We start from the raw sequence: 16,675 nt of genomic DNA on the forward strand, positions 1-16,675 counted from the left end.
AGTAAGGCCTCCGCCCGCCCAGTGCCGCCCAAAGTGCCGCCGATGGCTGCCGAGGTACCGGATTGTACTTTGGGTGGGATATTCATGATTAAACAAATACTTTGGTTCTGTCTTCACTAAGGAAGACACAAATAACCTTCTGGAAATACTAGAGGTCCAAGTGTCTAGCGAGAAGGGGGAACTGAGGGAAATCCTTATTAGTCAGGAAATGGTGTTAGGGAAATTGAAGGCCAATAAATCCCCAGAGCCTGATAGTCTGCATCCCAGAGTACTTAAGGAAGTGGCCCTAGAAATAGTAGATGCACTTGTGGTCATTTTCCAACATTCCATGGACTCTGGTTCAGTTCCTATAGATTGGAGGGTAGCTAATGTAACCCCACTTTTTAAAAAAGGGAGAGAGAAAACAAGGAATTATAGACCAGTTAACCTGACATCAGTAGTGGGGAAAATGCTGGAATCAATTATTAAAGATGTAATAGCAGCGCATTTGGAAAGCAGTGACAGGATCGGTCCAAGTCAGCATGGATTTATGAAAGGGAAATCATGCTTGACAAATCTTCTAGAGTTTTTTGAGGATGTAACTAGTAGAGTGGACAAGGGAGAACCAGTGGATGTGATGTATATGGACTTTCAAAAGGCTTTTGACAAGGCCCCACACAAGAGATTAGTGTGCAAAATTAAGGCACATGATATTGGGGATAATGTATTGACATGGATAGAGAACTGGTTGGCAGACAGGAATTAAAGCGTGGGAATAAACGGGTCCTTTTCAGAATGGCAGGCAGTGACTAGTGGGGTGCCGCAGGGTTCAGCGCTGGGACCCCATCTATTTACAATATACATTAATGATTTAGACGAAGGAGTTGAATGTAATATCTCCAAGTTTGCAGATGACACTAAGCTGGGTGGCAGTGCGAGCTGCGAGGAGGATGCTAAGAGGCTGCAGGGGGACTTGGACAGGTTAGGTGAGTGGGCAAATGCATGGCAGATTCAGTATAATGTGGATAAGTGTGAGGTTATCCACTTGGTGGCAAAAACAGGAAGGCAGATTATCTGAATGGAGACAGATTAGTAAAAGGGGAGGTGCAACGAGACCTGGGTATCATGATACATCAGTCATTGAAGGTAGGCATGCAGGTACAGCAGGCAGTAAAGAAAGCAAATGGCATGTTGGCCTTCATAGCGAGGGGATTTGAGTATAGGAGCAGGGAAGTCTTACTGCAGTTGTACAGGGCCTTGGTGAGACCACACCTTGAGTATTGTGTGCAGTTTTGGTCTCCTAATCTGAGGAAGGACATTCTTGCTATTGAGGGAGTGCAGCAAAGGTTCACCAGATTGATTCCCGGGATGGCAGGACTGACATATGAAGAAAGACTGGATCGACTAGGCCTGTATTCACTGGAATTTAGAAGAATGAGAGTGGATCTCATAGAAACAAATAAAATTCTGAAGGGATTGCACAGGTTAGATGCAGGAAGAATGTTCCCGATGTTGGGGAAGTCCAGAATCAGGAGTCACAGTCTAATGATAAGGGGTAAGCCATTTAGGACTGTGATGAGGAGAAACTTCTTCACTCAGAGAATTGTGAACCTGTGGAATTCTCTACCACCGAAAGTTGTTGAGGCTAGATATATTCAAAAGGGAGTTAGAAGTGGCCCTTACAGCTAAAGGGATCAAGGGGTATGGAGAGAAAGCAGGAATGGGGTGCTGAGGTGAATGATCAGCCATGATCATATTGAATGGTGGTGTAGGCTTGAAGGACTGAATGGCCTACTCCTACACCTATATTCTATGTTTCTATGAAGAAGGTCCCTCGAAGGTCGGCGGGCAGCAAATGGAAGACATACACCACCAATCTGGGCGGCGGTGAGCGGGAGCTCACATTCTCGGCGGCAGAGGCACTTGCCGCCCAAGTGCCGCCAAGGATGGAGTCAGGACCACAGAGGGTCGAAGACCTGAAAATAAAAATCGCAAATAAAAAATACAAAAACTATCCAAAGACTTTCAGGAGACCCCATGCAGGTAAGTCGCTGTTTAATTTTTTTTTAAATGTTCACTTACTTTTTTTCAGGTTCTTCAGACTTACCGTCGGGGAGAGACCAGCCTCCAGCCAGCAGTCCTCCCCCGTTCAGCCGCCGAGTCCCGCCCACAGGAAACTGGGAGCTCGGCGGGCGGGAACTCAGTTGCGCCACTCGGCTGTCCGCTGACATCAGCGGGCGGTTCCCGGCGGCTCTCCCCTCCCGCCCGCTCCAGGCCACCCCGAAAGTGGCAGTGGGCGGATCTGCAGGAGGAATGTCGGCGGGAGTGGGCGGCAGTCGGCAGTGGGCTGCTGAAAATCAGCCCCTTTGGATAGATGCTGAGCGCCTGATTTCAGCCCTGCTACTAGAGAGAGAAGTCAATCAAAGCTCAGGCATGTAGCCACAGAGAAACCTCACAGGAATAGTCATCCTGACGCCTGCTAGTCACTGGCTAAAAAGAAATTTAGGTAGAGGCCTACCCGCCATGGTGCATGGCTTAAGTAGATCTAAACAGAAAGGACAAAAATAAAAGAAAATATAAAATGTGGAAATATAAAATAAAATTATGAATGTTACAGGCTTAAATATCCATTATAACCTCAGGTTAGATATAAGTATCAAAGTAAAAGAATCGGCTGTAGTGAGCTACTAATCTACTTGGTTTTATAGAGTAAGCTAATGTGTTAGAATAACTCAGGGAACATCTAACTGTTCTGCACACTCTCCATAAATGGCATGGCATAATCTGAACATAAGGTCCTTTAGAAATGTGACGGTTTTCCATGACAGTCAACCAATTCCACCCCATCCCCACTAATTAGAGGTATGAATAGAGGTGTGAACTAGCAAATAAAAGAAATTGTAATCCATTCTCAATTTAAAAAATAATTGGTTTCTGTTTAATGCCATTAATAACAAAGAACAGCACATAGCTCAGTTGTATGGGTAATTTAGGTACACATCTAAACTGAGGTTATAATGGATTCATTAATTACAATATGAAAAGTTAACAGCTGAGACTGCAGGGAATATATTTAACTTATATGTTCAATTTATAAGCCCTTCAAATTGAAGTGTGAAAATTACTACACTCAAGCTGTTTCGTGCCTCTGCAACTCAGCATAATGCTTTAAAGACTTCTCTCCAATCTTGTTCAAACTAAATACATCTTGCAGGCAAGTCTGTCAAACCATAAAATAATTACTGCTATCCTCTACACAAAAGACAGATTATAAATACAAGAATTTAAATGAAGTAATTTACTTGATTCTGATTTTAGCACTGATTATGCAAATAAATCCCCAGTGAGTTTTTCTGCACGGTTAACATATTCCATGTTTGATTCACACCAGAATCCTGCAATGAAAAATTTCAGTCATCCTAGTTGTTCATCCCAGTTCTAAAGAATGGCTTCATGGTTGACCTTAATTTAGATCACTAAGATTACATTGTCCATTTTCCCAATGGTACACAGATTATAAATATAAATTATTATAACCATTTATAAAAATTGAGCTCTGTGCTCAAATTAAACAAATTAAAGCACAATATGCAACCTTCTACCAATGGTATATAATCGCAGGTTTCTACTGAATTAAATAAAACCAGACCAGAAGCAGACTGAAGCTCACTTGCTTTTCCATTAATCACAATATGTCAGTGTAAATGAATCATAGAATCATAGAATGATACAGTGTAGAAGGAGGCCATTCGGCCCATCGTATCTGAGCCGGCTCTTTGAAAGAACTCTCCAATTAGTCGCATTCACCTTCCCTTTCACCATAGCCCTGCTAATTAAAAAAATTCTCCTCATCTCGCCTCTGTTCTTTTGCTAAAGATGGTACTAGCGCCATCAGAGGTGATGTGCACCACCAAAAATGATAGCTGGAACTGGCAGCTCCATTGGAAACATGAACACAAAGGGGGTGAATTTCCATGGGGAAATCCCACACCTGTGCTGTAACTTCAGTGGAAGAGCTATTACAACCATGGATAAATGGCTGAGAGAACCCGAGTGGAAATTCACTCCCAAACGGTCTTGTTATTAGACGTGGCAATTTAAAAAATTTGTTCACAGGATGTGGCAAAGCCACACTTATTGCCCTGAGAAGGTAGTTGCTCTGTGAAGGTGGTGGTAGCCTCCTTCTTGAACTGCTGTAATCCTCAAGGTGATAGTGCTCCCACAGTGGTGTTTTGTATTGAATTCCAGTATTTTTCCCAGCAGCAACGAAGGAATGGTGATATATGTCAAAGTTAGCATGGTGTGTGATTTGAAGGAGAACTTGGAGTTGAGAGTAGTACCATGACATTGCTGCTCTTGTGCATTGGTTGTCTGTAGACAGAGCAATTGATGTGCTTACACTTGCCCAGTACAAGCCAATGAAGTAGCTTCAGAATATTGCCACCAAATGAATAATCACCAACAGTAAATATAAAACAATTGATTTACACATGTGAAATTGTTTTAAAGGGGAACTGACTGCTGTAGAAACTGTTCCATAGTACAACAGGCTAGTTTCAACACCAGTGGGAACACAACATTTATTCCAGAACTGCTTCAGGAAAGGGTTTTACATTATAAATGTACTATTTATCTGCACAAGATTTTCTTCTTAAATTACTCAATTTATGTATAATGATTTTTTAATGTTTCTTTTATTTTTAGAACTGCCACCTATTTTATTTCCTACTCTACTGCTCCGTACTTGATCTCTGAGGATGTGTGAAATCGTCATCTTTTGTTAGAATAACTGGCCAAAATGTCCAACTTCAGCAGGGGTGTAAAGCAGGTGGTAGCAGATCAGCCACTGATTTCCCTTTCCATTGAAGTTAATGGGGGCAACTTTAACTTTTGGTGATATCAGATCGTCTGTCCGTTATACACCTTGCTCAATTTTCCTTTCAAATGAAAACCGGGTTGTTTAACGGATGGTCAATCCGCTACTGCCCATTTTATGTCCCCGCCGCAGTTGAATGATCTGGTGACTGTTTCAACTCAACAACCATCACTTCTGTGCCATTACTCTGCTTTTTCATCATTGCAGCTACTAAATATCGACATAATATGATACTGCTGTGACAAAATGGATCAAATGGGAGAACCAAGAGTATCAAAGGCTGCCAAAGAAGAGTAACAAAAACATTACAGCTTAGTAGAAAATTAGTGCACAAAACAGCAAAAGAAAATGTTGCAAATTATATTCAGAAGTATTTTTTCTGCCAAAAAATATTTCTGGTCAACTACAGCTTATAGTGAAAAGGGCTATGATAAAATAACCTACCCCTTTGATTCTGGAATCAATACTATGTACTGATATTTATGTGACACAGGTGTTCCTGGAAGGCATTTTCTTTCTACCAGCAATTATGTTTGTTCAAGCTGTGTTCCTCTCATCGCTAAACTGTGAAAACAGCACATCCTGCATTGCAGCAATCCATGACTCACAGATTTCAACACTGCAGTGATAACATGCTACAAAGAAGTAAAATTCTCTTTCCTAATACCTTTAATTACTATAAAACATTATAGGCTAAAATGAATGTATTTAATTAGAAATTTAAGGGCAAATGAAATCTATGAGCATACATATTTCTGCACCGATGGCCACATTATTAAATTGCTGGTCCTAGGGCAACAGAAATGTTTCAGGGTGTGTCACAATCTTTTCTAAGATCTTTTCTATAATCGGACCAGCAATAGTTTATCAATCAAAGCCCAAATGCTGCAATCATTATTTTGCTATATGCTTCAGCATAACTTATTTTGCAAAATGCAGAACATGTTCACTCCTTTTTGGATAGGTCTGATTTGCGATAGGAACATGTAATAGCCTCTATAGTTTCCAATATTACTTGCTGATAACCACTGCCATCTGAGCTTAAATAGAACACAATTTGAACCATGGTTAAAATAAGGTATTTATACCACATGCGACAGGGTTGGATAGACTGGATGCAGGGAGGATGTTTCCCCTGGCTGGGAGGTCTAGAACAAGGGGTCAGTCTCAGGATACAGGGTAGGAAATTTAGGACCGAGATAAGGAGACATTTTTTCACTCAGAGGGTGGTGAACCTGTGGAATTCTCTACCACAGAAGGCTGTGGAGGCCAAGTCACTGAATATATTTAAGAGAGAGAGAGATAGATTTCTAGAAACAAAAGGCATCAAGGAGTATGGGGAAAAAGCAGAAATATGGTGTTGAGATAGAGGATCAGCCATGAACATATTGAATGGCGGTGCAGACTCGAAGGGCCGAATGGCCTACTACTGCTCCTATTTTCTATGTTTCTATGTACAGAATGAGCAATGGATTTAATTTGTGCAATATAAATCAGGTGTGGGGTCTGGGATTATTCTCCTTAATAATCTAATAAATAGAGGCATGGCAAGGCAGCTCAGTTCTGTGGTATGCACATCCTGTGTCATGTGGGAAATCCTGGATGCTTCTCGTGGCCTGGACGACCACGTGTGTGGGAAGTGTCGCCAGCTAGAGCACGGGTTTCGGAGCTTGAGCAACAGCTGGTGTCACTGTGGTGCATCCACGAGACTGAGAGCTTTGTGGATAGTACATTTCAGGAGATTAAGAGTGTGCAGGCAGAGAGGGAATGGGTGACCGCAAGACAGACAAGGAGGACCAAGCAGCTAGGGCACGAGTCCTCTGAGTGCATCTCATCTGGGATAAATGGGTCATTTTCCGGTTGGCAAACGATAACTAGTGGGGTGCCACAGGAATCAGTGCTGGGGCCTCAACTATTTACAATCTATATTAATGACTTGGATGAAGGGACCGAGTGTAATGTAGCCAAGTTTGCTGATGATACAAAGATGGGTGGGAAAGCAAGTTGTGAGGAGGACACAAAGAATCTGCAAAGAGATATAGACAAGCTAAGTTAGTGGGCAAACATTTGGCAGATGGAGTATAATGTGGGAAAATGTGAGGTTATCCACTTTGGCAGAAAAATAAAAATGCTAATTATTTAAATGGAGAGAGATTACAAAATGCTGCAGTACAGAGGGACACAAAATGTTAGTATGCAGGTACAGCAAGTGATCAGGAAGGCAAATGGAATGTTGGCCTTTATTGCAAAGGGGATAGAGTATAAAAGCAGGGAAGTGCTGCTACAACTGAACAGGGTATTAGTGAGACCACACCTAGCATACTGCGTACAGTTTTGGTCTCCTTATTTAAGGATGGATATATTTGCATTGGAGGCAGTTCAGAGAAGGTTCACTAGGTTAATTCCTGAGATGAAGGGGTTGACTTACGAAGAAAGTTTGAGCAGGTTGGGCCTATACCCATTGGAGTTTAGAAGAATGAGAGGTAATCTTATTGAAACATATAAGATATTGAGGGGGCTCAACAAGGTAGATGGGGGAATCTAGAACGAGGGGGCATAGTTTAAGAATAAGGGGTCACCCATTTAGAACTGAGATGAGGAAGAATTTCTTCTCTCAGAGGGTCATAAATCTGTGGCATTCTCTGCCCCAGATAGCTGCGGAGGCTGGGTCATTGAATATATTTAAGGTGGAGATAGACAGAGTTTTGAACAATAAGGGCATGAAGGGTTATGGGGAGCGTGCAGGGAAGTGGTGCTGTGCCCAAAATCAGATCAACCATGATCTTATTGAATGGCCAAATGGGCTACTCCTGCTTCTATTTGTTTTGTTCTGTCGGGGCCCGCTGGAAGAAGCACTTCAAGGATCTCCTCAATCAAGACCCTGCCTTTGACTCGAGTGTTCTCGACTCCATCCCGCAGCATGCGATCCGCCACCACCTCAGTGAGACCCCAATGCCACACAAGGTAGGAAAAACCATAAGACAGCTCAAGAACAACAAGGCTATTGGAGCGGATGGAATCCCTGCTGAGGCACTGAAGTATGGCGGAGAGGCACTGTTGGCTACACGACCTCATCTCTCTCATCTGGAGGGAGGAGAGCATGCCGGGAGATCTCAGAGATGCAGTGATTGTGACCATCTTTAAAAAAGGGTACAAGTCTGACTGCGGCAACTACGGAGGAATTTCCCTGCTATCAGCCACTGCGAAAGTTGTCGCAAGAGTCCTCCTCAACCGTCTTCTCCCTGTGGCCGAGGAGCTCCTCCCGGAATCACAGTGTGGATTTCATCCCCTGAGGGGCACAACAGACATGATTTTTGCAGCGCAACAGCTGCAGGAAAAATGCAGGGAGCAGCACCAGCTCTTATACATGGCCTTCTTCAACCTAACAAAGGCCTTTGACACTATCAACAGCGAGGGTATATGGAGTGTCCTCCTCCGTTTCGGATACCCCAAATGTTCGTCACCATTCTCCACCTGCTCCACGACAACATGCAGGCCATGATCCTGACCAATGGATCCATTACAGACCCAATCCATGTCCGGACCGGGGTAAACAGGGTTGTGTCATCACCCCAACCGTCTTCTCAATCTTCCTTGCTGCCATGCCCCACCTCACAGTCAACAAGCTCCCCGCTGGAGTGGAACTAAACTACAGAACCAGTGGGAAGTTGTTGAACCTTTGCCGTCACCAGGCCAGGTCCAAGACCACCCCAACCTCTGTCGTCGAGCTACAATACGCGGACGATGCCTGCGTCTGCACACATTCAGAGGCTGAACTCCAGGACATAGTCGACGTATTTACTGAGGCGTACGAAAGCATGGGCCTTACGCTAAACATCAGTAAGACAAAGGTCCTCCACTAGCCTGTCCTCGCCGCAAAGCACTGCCCCCCAGTCATCAAGATCCACGGCGCAGCCCTGGACAACGTGGACCATTTCCCACACCTCGGGAGCCTTTTATCAACAAAAGCAGACATTGATGAGGAGATTCAACATCGCCTCCAGTGCGCCAGCCTGAGGAAAAGAGTATTTGAAGACCAGGTCCTCAAATCTAGCACCAAGCTCATGGTCTACAGGACTATAGTAATACCTGCCATCCTGTATGGCTCAGAGACATGGACCATGTACAGTAGACACCTCAAGTCGCTGAAGAAATACCACCAACGATGCCTCTGCAAGATCCTACATATCCCCTGGGAGGACAGACGCACCAACTTCAGCGTCCTCGTCCAGGCAAACATCCCCAGCATTGAAGCACTGACCACACTTGATCAGCTCTGCTGGGCAGGCCACATTGTCCGGATGCCAGATACGAGACTTCCAAAGCAAGCGCTCTACTCGGAACTCCTTCATGGTAAACGAGCCAAAGGTGGACAGAGGAAACGTTACAAGGACACTCTCAAAGCCTCCCTGATAAAGTGTAACAGCCCCACTGACACCTGGGAGTCCCTGGCCAAAGTCCACCCTAAGTGGAGGAAGTGCATCCGGAAGGGCGCTGAGCGCTCGAGTCTCAACGCCGAGAGCATGCAGAAATCAAGCGCAGACAGCGGAAAGAGCGTGCGGCAAACCAGTCCCACCCACCCCTTCCCTCAATGATTGTTTGTCTCACCTGTGACAGGGACTGTGGCTCTCGTATTGGACTGTTCAGTCACCTAAGGACTCATTCTAAGAATGGAAGCAAGTCTTCCTTGATTCCGGGGGACTGCCTATGATGATGATGATGATGATGATGTTTGTTATATATCTTGTTCGCTAACCGGTTTTCAGTTCTGGACACTGGTGTAGGCGATGGTTCCTCTGGGGAGTGCAGCTAGAGTCAAGTCCATGGCACCATGGGTGGCTCAGCTCCACGGAGGGGTGGGGGGGGGGGGAGGAAGAAGAGTCGAAGAGCAATAGTGATAGGGGATTCGATAGTTAGGGGAACAGACAGGCACTTCTGAGCCCAAAGACATGACTCCAGGATGATATGTTGCCAGGCTCAAGGATGTCACTGAATGGCTGCAGGACATTCTGAGGGGGGAGGGTGAACAGCCAGAGGTTGTGGTCCATATCGGCACCAATGACATAGGTAGAAGGGATGAGGTTATGCAGGCAGATTTTGGGGAGCTAGGAGAGAGTTTCAAAAGCAGGACCTCAAAGGTAGTAATCTCCAGATTACTCCCCATGCCAAGTGAGTACAGAAATAGGAGAATAGAGCAGATGAATGCGTGACTGGAGAGATGGTGCAGGAGGGAGGGCTTTAGATTGCTGAGGCATTGGGACATTTCTGGGGGAGGTGGGACCTGCACAAGCCGGACTGAAGCACACTGATGATATTGCCCTGAACATTGGGACACAGCCTGAATTGCAACACACAAATCATTAGATACTGAAGGGTTTGGCGAATGAACTGTGCTGTCAGTAATGGGACCAGCATGTTTGATATAACTACTCATATTCAGAAATATTAGTTTCATACATTTCAATGTTTTCTAAATGTTAATAACGACACCCTTTCAGCACTTTTTGAAACTAGCCCGCTCATGTAAGAAAGTCGCAATGTCACTAGACTGAACGCCGGATGTATATAGTATTAGGCAGTCCCGCGTATCGAGGATGACCTGCTTCCACACCAAAAAGGGATGAGTTCACAGATGTTTCAATAAGGGATCTGACATTCTAGGTCCCGAACTACATCCTGAAGGGTGGAAGATGCCTGTGCGTAAATTCTTTTAACATGGGGTGACTGTTGCACACCAGCCACCACACAGGCTTGACAGAGCTAGGTCTTGATCCAGTGGCAAGGATTAACCAAGATGATGGAGACCAAGCTCTGCTGCACGGACCTAGTGCGCATGCATGCTCCTACTATCCATAGATCGCAGTGTGGGCTGGCCCCTGTTGCCTCTGAGCCCTCAGCTCTCCTGGGCCCCGATTATGACGCTCTTGGGCCCCGATCTCTCACTGCTCCTCCGCCCGATCAAAAATGGAGCAGTCAGAAACAGGACATCAATTAGTCTCCTATCTTGCGGACATCAAATATGAACACTGTTATTTGAAGTATCAAAATATTAAACTCCAGCCTACTTGAAGGATTATTATCAGCAGATGTAGGAGTGGAGACAAGCCCCATAGTTCCACCATCGTACCACTTAAAGATCAACCCATCCCCTGCTTTACCAGCATGAACTCAAACTCCCGGCATTTATTTTTTGTTAGCTATTACTTACCGTTATTACAAACATTTTACCGACGCCAAAAGAGGCATTTTAGATTTGAATTCTTTCGCATTGCTTTCCAAAAGCAGCGTTCATTCCCACCGCAGGGATTCCAGGTTGTAAATCATTAAACCTCATCTGTCATTCGGAGAACTCAATTGCGGATTCTTCACTCCATTAGGAATGCATTTGATGCAACAGGATGGGAAATCGATGTTTAAACGGTCGGGACAACGTAAAGTAACAAACACTTATTTCCAAAGCTGCAATCTAACATCTGAACATCGAACCAGCAATCAGCACGGGCATATTAAAGTTTCCCCGAAAATCTCACTGTTACCGTGGAGCCTAGAATTGCATGAGCAGTGATACGATGGTCCTTTTCATCCCTTTAAAGGGAGTTGAAGGGGTCGAGAGCTCAATGTTAAAAAAAATACAACAGTCGAAAATGTTTGCAGCTTTCCACTATCCAACTGATTTTCGTTTTTGTGTTTGGAGCCTGGTCGATCCTTCGACAAAAGTGTAGTAAACTTCGACCAAAGTTATATTTTGCATTATTTCCCCCCAAAAAGTTAACGATCTCAATGTTTCAGTAATCTAATACTAATGCCAGTTTAAAACACATAGTTAGCCTATTTGGTTTGGCGGAGAGCCAGGGATCAGAAAGGCCAGCTCGGATTTACCGTGCCTGTTCCAGAGCGGGCTGTTGGTCCGCCCCGGGTCTCTCAGGCAGTGCACAGCGGCTGCAGACGGCAGCGAAAGACAACAGTGGATTGACTCTCGGAATACAGTTAAAATGTAATTGATCTTTTAGTTGATGAATGATGCAAGTGTAAGAAAATCATCAACATTATGGCTTTAAGATTTTTGGTATAATTTACATTATTTTAATATCATCATCATAGGCAGTCCCTCCAAACTAGGATGACTTGCTTCCACGCCAAAAAAGGATGAGTTCACAGGTGTTTCAATGAAGGACCGAATATTCCAGATCCTGAAGGGTGTAAGATGCCTGTGCTTGTATTTTTTTAACGTGGGGTGGCCGTTGCACACCAGCCACCACATGGGCTTGACAGAGCTAGGTCTTGATCCAGTGGCAAGGATTAACCAAGACTGCCGGAGACCAGCTCTGCTGCACAGACCTGGTGCGCACACATATCGCAGTGTGGGCTAGCCCGTGCTGCCCCTGGGCCCTCGCCTCTTCTGGCCCCGAACTCACGCCTTGCAATGCACTTACCCTGTGAAGCACAATGATCCATCCCCAATATTCTGCAAATGTTCTGCAAACTTCACAACATAGCCACACACAGAGGCCTGCAATATAATTGTTTAACGTATCTGGTCAGTAACCAGAGGACACCAATTTAAGATAATTGACAAAAAGACCTGCGGGATATGAGGATTTTGTTTTACATGATCAGTTGTTGCGATTTTTGTTCTATTCATTCGCTGGATATGAATGTTACTGGCAAGGCCGGCATTTATTGCCCATCCCTAATTGCCTTTGAGAAGGTGGTGGTGAGCCGCCTTCTTGAACCGCTGCAGTCCTTGTGATGAAAGTACTTCCACAGTGATATTAGGGAGCGATTTCCAGGATTTTGACCCAGTGATGATGAAGGAACAGAGTGCACTGCCTGATAGGATGGTGGACGCAGATTCAATAGTAACCTTCAAAAGGGAACTGGTAAATACTTGAGAAGGAAACATTTGCAGGGCTTTGGGGAAAGAGCAAAGGTGTGGGACTAATTGGACAGCTCTTCCAAAGAGCCCGCACAGGCATGGCAGGCCAAATGGCCTCCTTTTGTGCTTTAGGATTCTATTCTATGCTTATTTCCTCCATCTTCTGCCCTACTTGGGAGGTAGAAGAAACAAATACAGAGAGGATTTGCGACTATTCTTCACTATTGGGCACCGTTGAAACCCACCAGCAGCAAATCCCATGATCGGAGAAAGTGAATGATGGAGGATAATAAGCTATTGCCTAGAGACCAAGAAAGGTTTAGCCAGTATTGAAATAGAAGGGGATTAAAGAGGCATTCTCACAGACATCACTAGCTTCTACCACAACCCAAATTAAACTTCCTGCTGCTCTCCATTAAACTGCTGTCAATACTATTAGCAGACCATTTTGATGTCAGTTGGAGTGTGGCCCGGCACCTAAACCATCTTTAAAGATGTTTACAGCAATCAGAGTTACCAGCTTCAGTAAAATCTGATGCTTTGTTAAAAGGTTTTTTTTGTCGGTCTATCTCGGGAGGTAGACTGCAGGTATGAGAAGAAGATGGAAATGAATAGTGTCTGATGCACAATGGAAATCTTCAGATAATCTTTCACTGATCACTCTCTGTAATCGCCGTATTAAAGGAACATTTATAGATCGGACGGTTATGGAGCCCATAGTTGGTGCCTGAGAGCTCAGGTTAAATAGTTGCATTGCATACAATGGAACCCGAATAACAATATATGTTTCCATCAATTACATTCAGCATATTTTATCAGTGAGAAGTGGTTGAACAGAATGATTAGTAAGGTGTTGGTGTCCATGGTCAAAGTTTGGCCTCCTCTCCATGTAGGATTGCAAGAGTCCCACAACTTCCCAGCCCTTGGACACTACCACAGAGCCCTCGACTGCCAATGCTGTACCTTGCCCAGAGAATCCACAGCCCTGCTGCTTTCCAAATATTATCTTTTCGGGCTCAGAATGAACATATAGTAACATCTCCCCCACCAGATAAATAAACCAAATCTCAGTCCTCCAATGGGACAGGCCTGCAAAGGGTAGGGGGAGGGCGAAGACGTCCCTGGGAACTGGGGTAAAGAAATGAGCAGGTGCTGTGGTGAGAAAATTCCTGGGAACTGAGATAAGCAAATGCCCAGCTACAGAGGTACCCTACAGGTACTAGGGTAAGGAAATCCCAGGTAGTGGGGTAAAGAAATGCCCGGGAAGTGGGTTAAAAATATCTAGGTACTGGTATCAGGAATTCCCCAAGAATTGGGGTAAGGATATGTCCAGGTACGAAGATAAAGAAATATTCAGATACTGATGTAAGGAAATTCCCAGGAATTTGGTGTAAGAAAATGCCAATGCATTGGGTTAAAGAAATGCCCAGATATTGTGGCGATGAAAATGCTGGGAGCTGGGGTAAAGGAATGCCTAGGTACCAGGGTAAAGGAATGTATAATAGGTTCTAGGGCAAGGAAATGCCCAAATACTGTGGTAAAGAAATAAGCCTTTGGCTTAGTAGTAACATTCCACCCCCCCCCCTTCATTGTATGGGTTGTGGGGTCCTATAAACCCTCCAACAGTAAATAACTATTCACCCCATCAGCTAGTACAAAGAAGGTAACAGCCATGGAATGAGTGTTCAAGTTGCAGCCTGTGAAACTGTTTATCAGCCTCTGAATCCTTTCACTACTTCACAATGTGAAGATAGTAAAACCACAATTGGGGTAAGAAAATTGCCTAATACTGGGGTAAGGAAATGCCTGGGTCCTGGGGTAAGGAAATACCTTGGTGCTGGGGTAAGGGCATGTCTGGGTCCAGGGGTAAGGAAATACCTGGGTACTGGGATAAGGAAATACCTGGGTACTGGGGTAAGGAAATACCTGGGTACTGGGGTAAGGAAATACCTGGGTACTGAGGTAAGGAAATACCTGGGTACTGGGGTAAGGGCATGCCTGGGTACTGGGGTAAGGAAATACCTGGGTACTGGGGTAAGGAAATACCTGGGTACTGGGGTAAGGAAATACCTGGGTACTGGGGTAAGGAGATACCTGGGTACTGAGGTAAGGAGATACCTGGGTACTGGGGTAAGGAAATACCTGGGTACTAGGGTAAGGAAATGCCTGGGTACTGGGGTAAGGAAATACCTGGGTACTGAGGTAAGGAGATACCTGGGTTCTGGTAAGGAAATACCTGGGTACTGGGGTAAGGAAATACCTGGGTACTGAGGTAAGGAAATACCTGGGTACTGGGGTAAGGGCATGCCTGGGTACTGGGGTAAGGAGATACCTGGGTACTGGGGTAAGGAAATATCTGGGTACTAGGGTAAGGAAATGCCTGGGTACTGGGGTAAGGAAATACCTGGGTACTGGGGTAAGGAGATGCCTGGTTACTGGGGTAAGGAAATACCTGAGTACTGGGGTAAGGAGATACCTGGGTACTGGGGTAAGGAGATACCTGGGTACTGGGGTAAGGAGATACCTGGGTATTGGGGTAAGGAGATACCTGGGTACTGGAGGAATGTTATCAGTAAAATACCGGAATACAGCAGACAATGACTGCCGCCAGACTCTACCTCGCCTGTCGTGGACTTTGACCGTGAGCTGGATGCCGGGTTCCGATTCCCGGTCCAGGCTCCTGGCGATGGTGATGTGCCCACTGTCCTTGTCGACACTCAGGGGCGAGCCCTCGGGGTAGACGACCTCATAGCCGGCCGCCCGGAACCGAGCCGGGGACAGTGTCAGGATGACCGAGCCGGTGCGAGCATCCTCGGAGACGGTGATGTGCCGGGACTCCCGGTGGAGCAGCGACCTCTGCCTCCTCCTCCTCCTGGGCAGAGCGGGGCGGCGCTCCCCATGTCCGGGCATGGCCAACACGGGGGAGTGGACCAGCATCTCCAGCAGCAGCGCCTGGCTCACCAGCACCGGGGAGCCGTGATCTCTGGCAAAGACAGTCAGGCTGAGAGTCCCGCTCACCTTTAGGATGGAATTCACCAGCACGATGGCTCCTGTTTTGGGCACTATGAAGAAATAGGGGCTTTCCGGCTGGGCGTAATAGAGCAGCTGGGCGTTCCTGTGGGAGTCGGGGTCTCTGGCCACCGCCTGGTAAATGACCGATTTTAATGCACTGGTGTCTTCCACATGGAGCCGGACATTGCTGGCCCCGAAAGCCGGTGTGTTATCATTACTGTCTATGACACTGACTATAATGCTGGCCAGTTGGCTCAGGTAGCCCAGGCTGCCATCACAAGGGGGGCAGCACAGCCCCAGTGCCAGGCTGTATTGGGACTTCTCCTCTCTGTCCAGTGCCTTGGTGCTCTTTAAGGAGATGTGACCGTGCCGCTGCTGGTAATGCAGCTGGAAATCGGAGCTCCCGCTGCCCGCCAGCCTGAGCTGCAAGTGCCGCTTCTCCGCCGCTCCAGCGCACCTCCCCTGGGCTCGGATCCTGCCCGGAGCGATGCTCAGTCCGCTCACCTTGGTCCCGCGGGGCAGATTCTCAGCCAAGCGGCCACGAAACAAAGGCTTGCTCCAATCGGCTGTTTCCCCCGAAGCGGGGCAGGCCAGTGACGCCAACATAATACACCTGGCCAGACCGAGAAGGGACCATTTCCACCGGGGCAGCAAGTCCATGGTCACACGTTCAAAGCAACTCGCTGGAAGTTGGGCTGCAGCAGACGGGATTGTCCAAGCGGTGCGCTGGTTTGGAGCAGAAGCTCAGCACTGCTGACAGCGCTGGCTCCGGTTTCTGCAAGTGTTGAGTGCAGGCGGTGAGTGTAGCCACTGGATCTCCTCATTCACATTGCTGGGGTCAGTCACACGCAGGAGGCGGGCTCTGAGCGCTCGGGAATCTCCGGGGAATTTAAACACTGCCACCACACTAACTTCCAATATTACTTATATAA

General features: G+C 46.1%; 1 protein-coding gene across 1 annotated transcript in view; it reads right to left on the reverse strand.

The window, feature by feature from the left end:
- LOC139278201 (neural-cadherin) overlaps positions 1 to 16,403 on the reverse strand; it is a 157,051-nt gene extending 140,648 nt beyond the window's left edge. The window contains exon 1 of the mRNA XM_070896848.1: positions 15,350 to 16,403. Within this exon, the coding sequence (XP_070752949.1) occupies positions 15,350 to 16,403 (1,054 nt within the window). The remainder of the gene's footprint in view (positions 1 to 15,349) is intronic.
- Between the last annotated feature and the right edge of the window lie 272 nt (positions 16,404 to 16,675).

The sequence above is a fragment of the Pristiophorus japonicus genome, chromosome 13, assembly GCF_044704955.1.
Source record: "Pristiophorus japonicus isolate sPriJap1 chromosome 13, sPriJap1.hap1, whole genome shotgun sequence".
Taxonomy (NCBI): Eukaryota; Metazoa; Chordata; class Chondrichthyes; family Pristiophoridae; genus Pristiophorus; species Pristiophorus japonicus.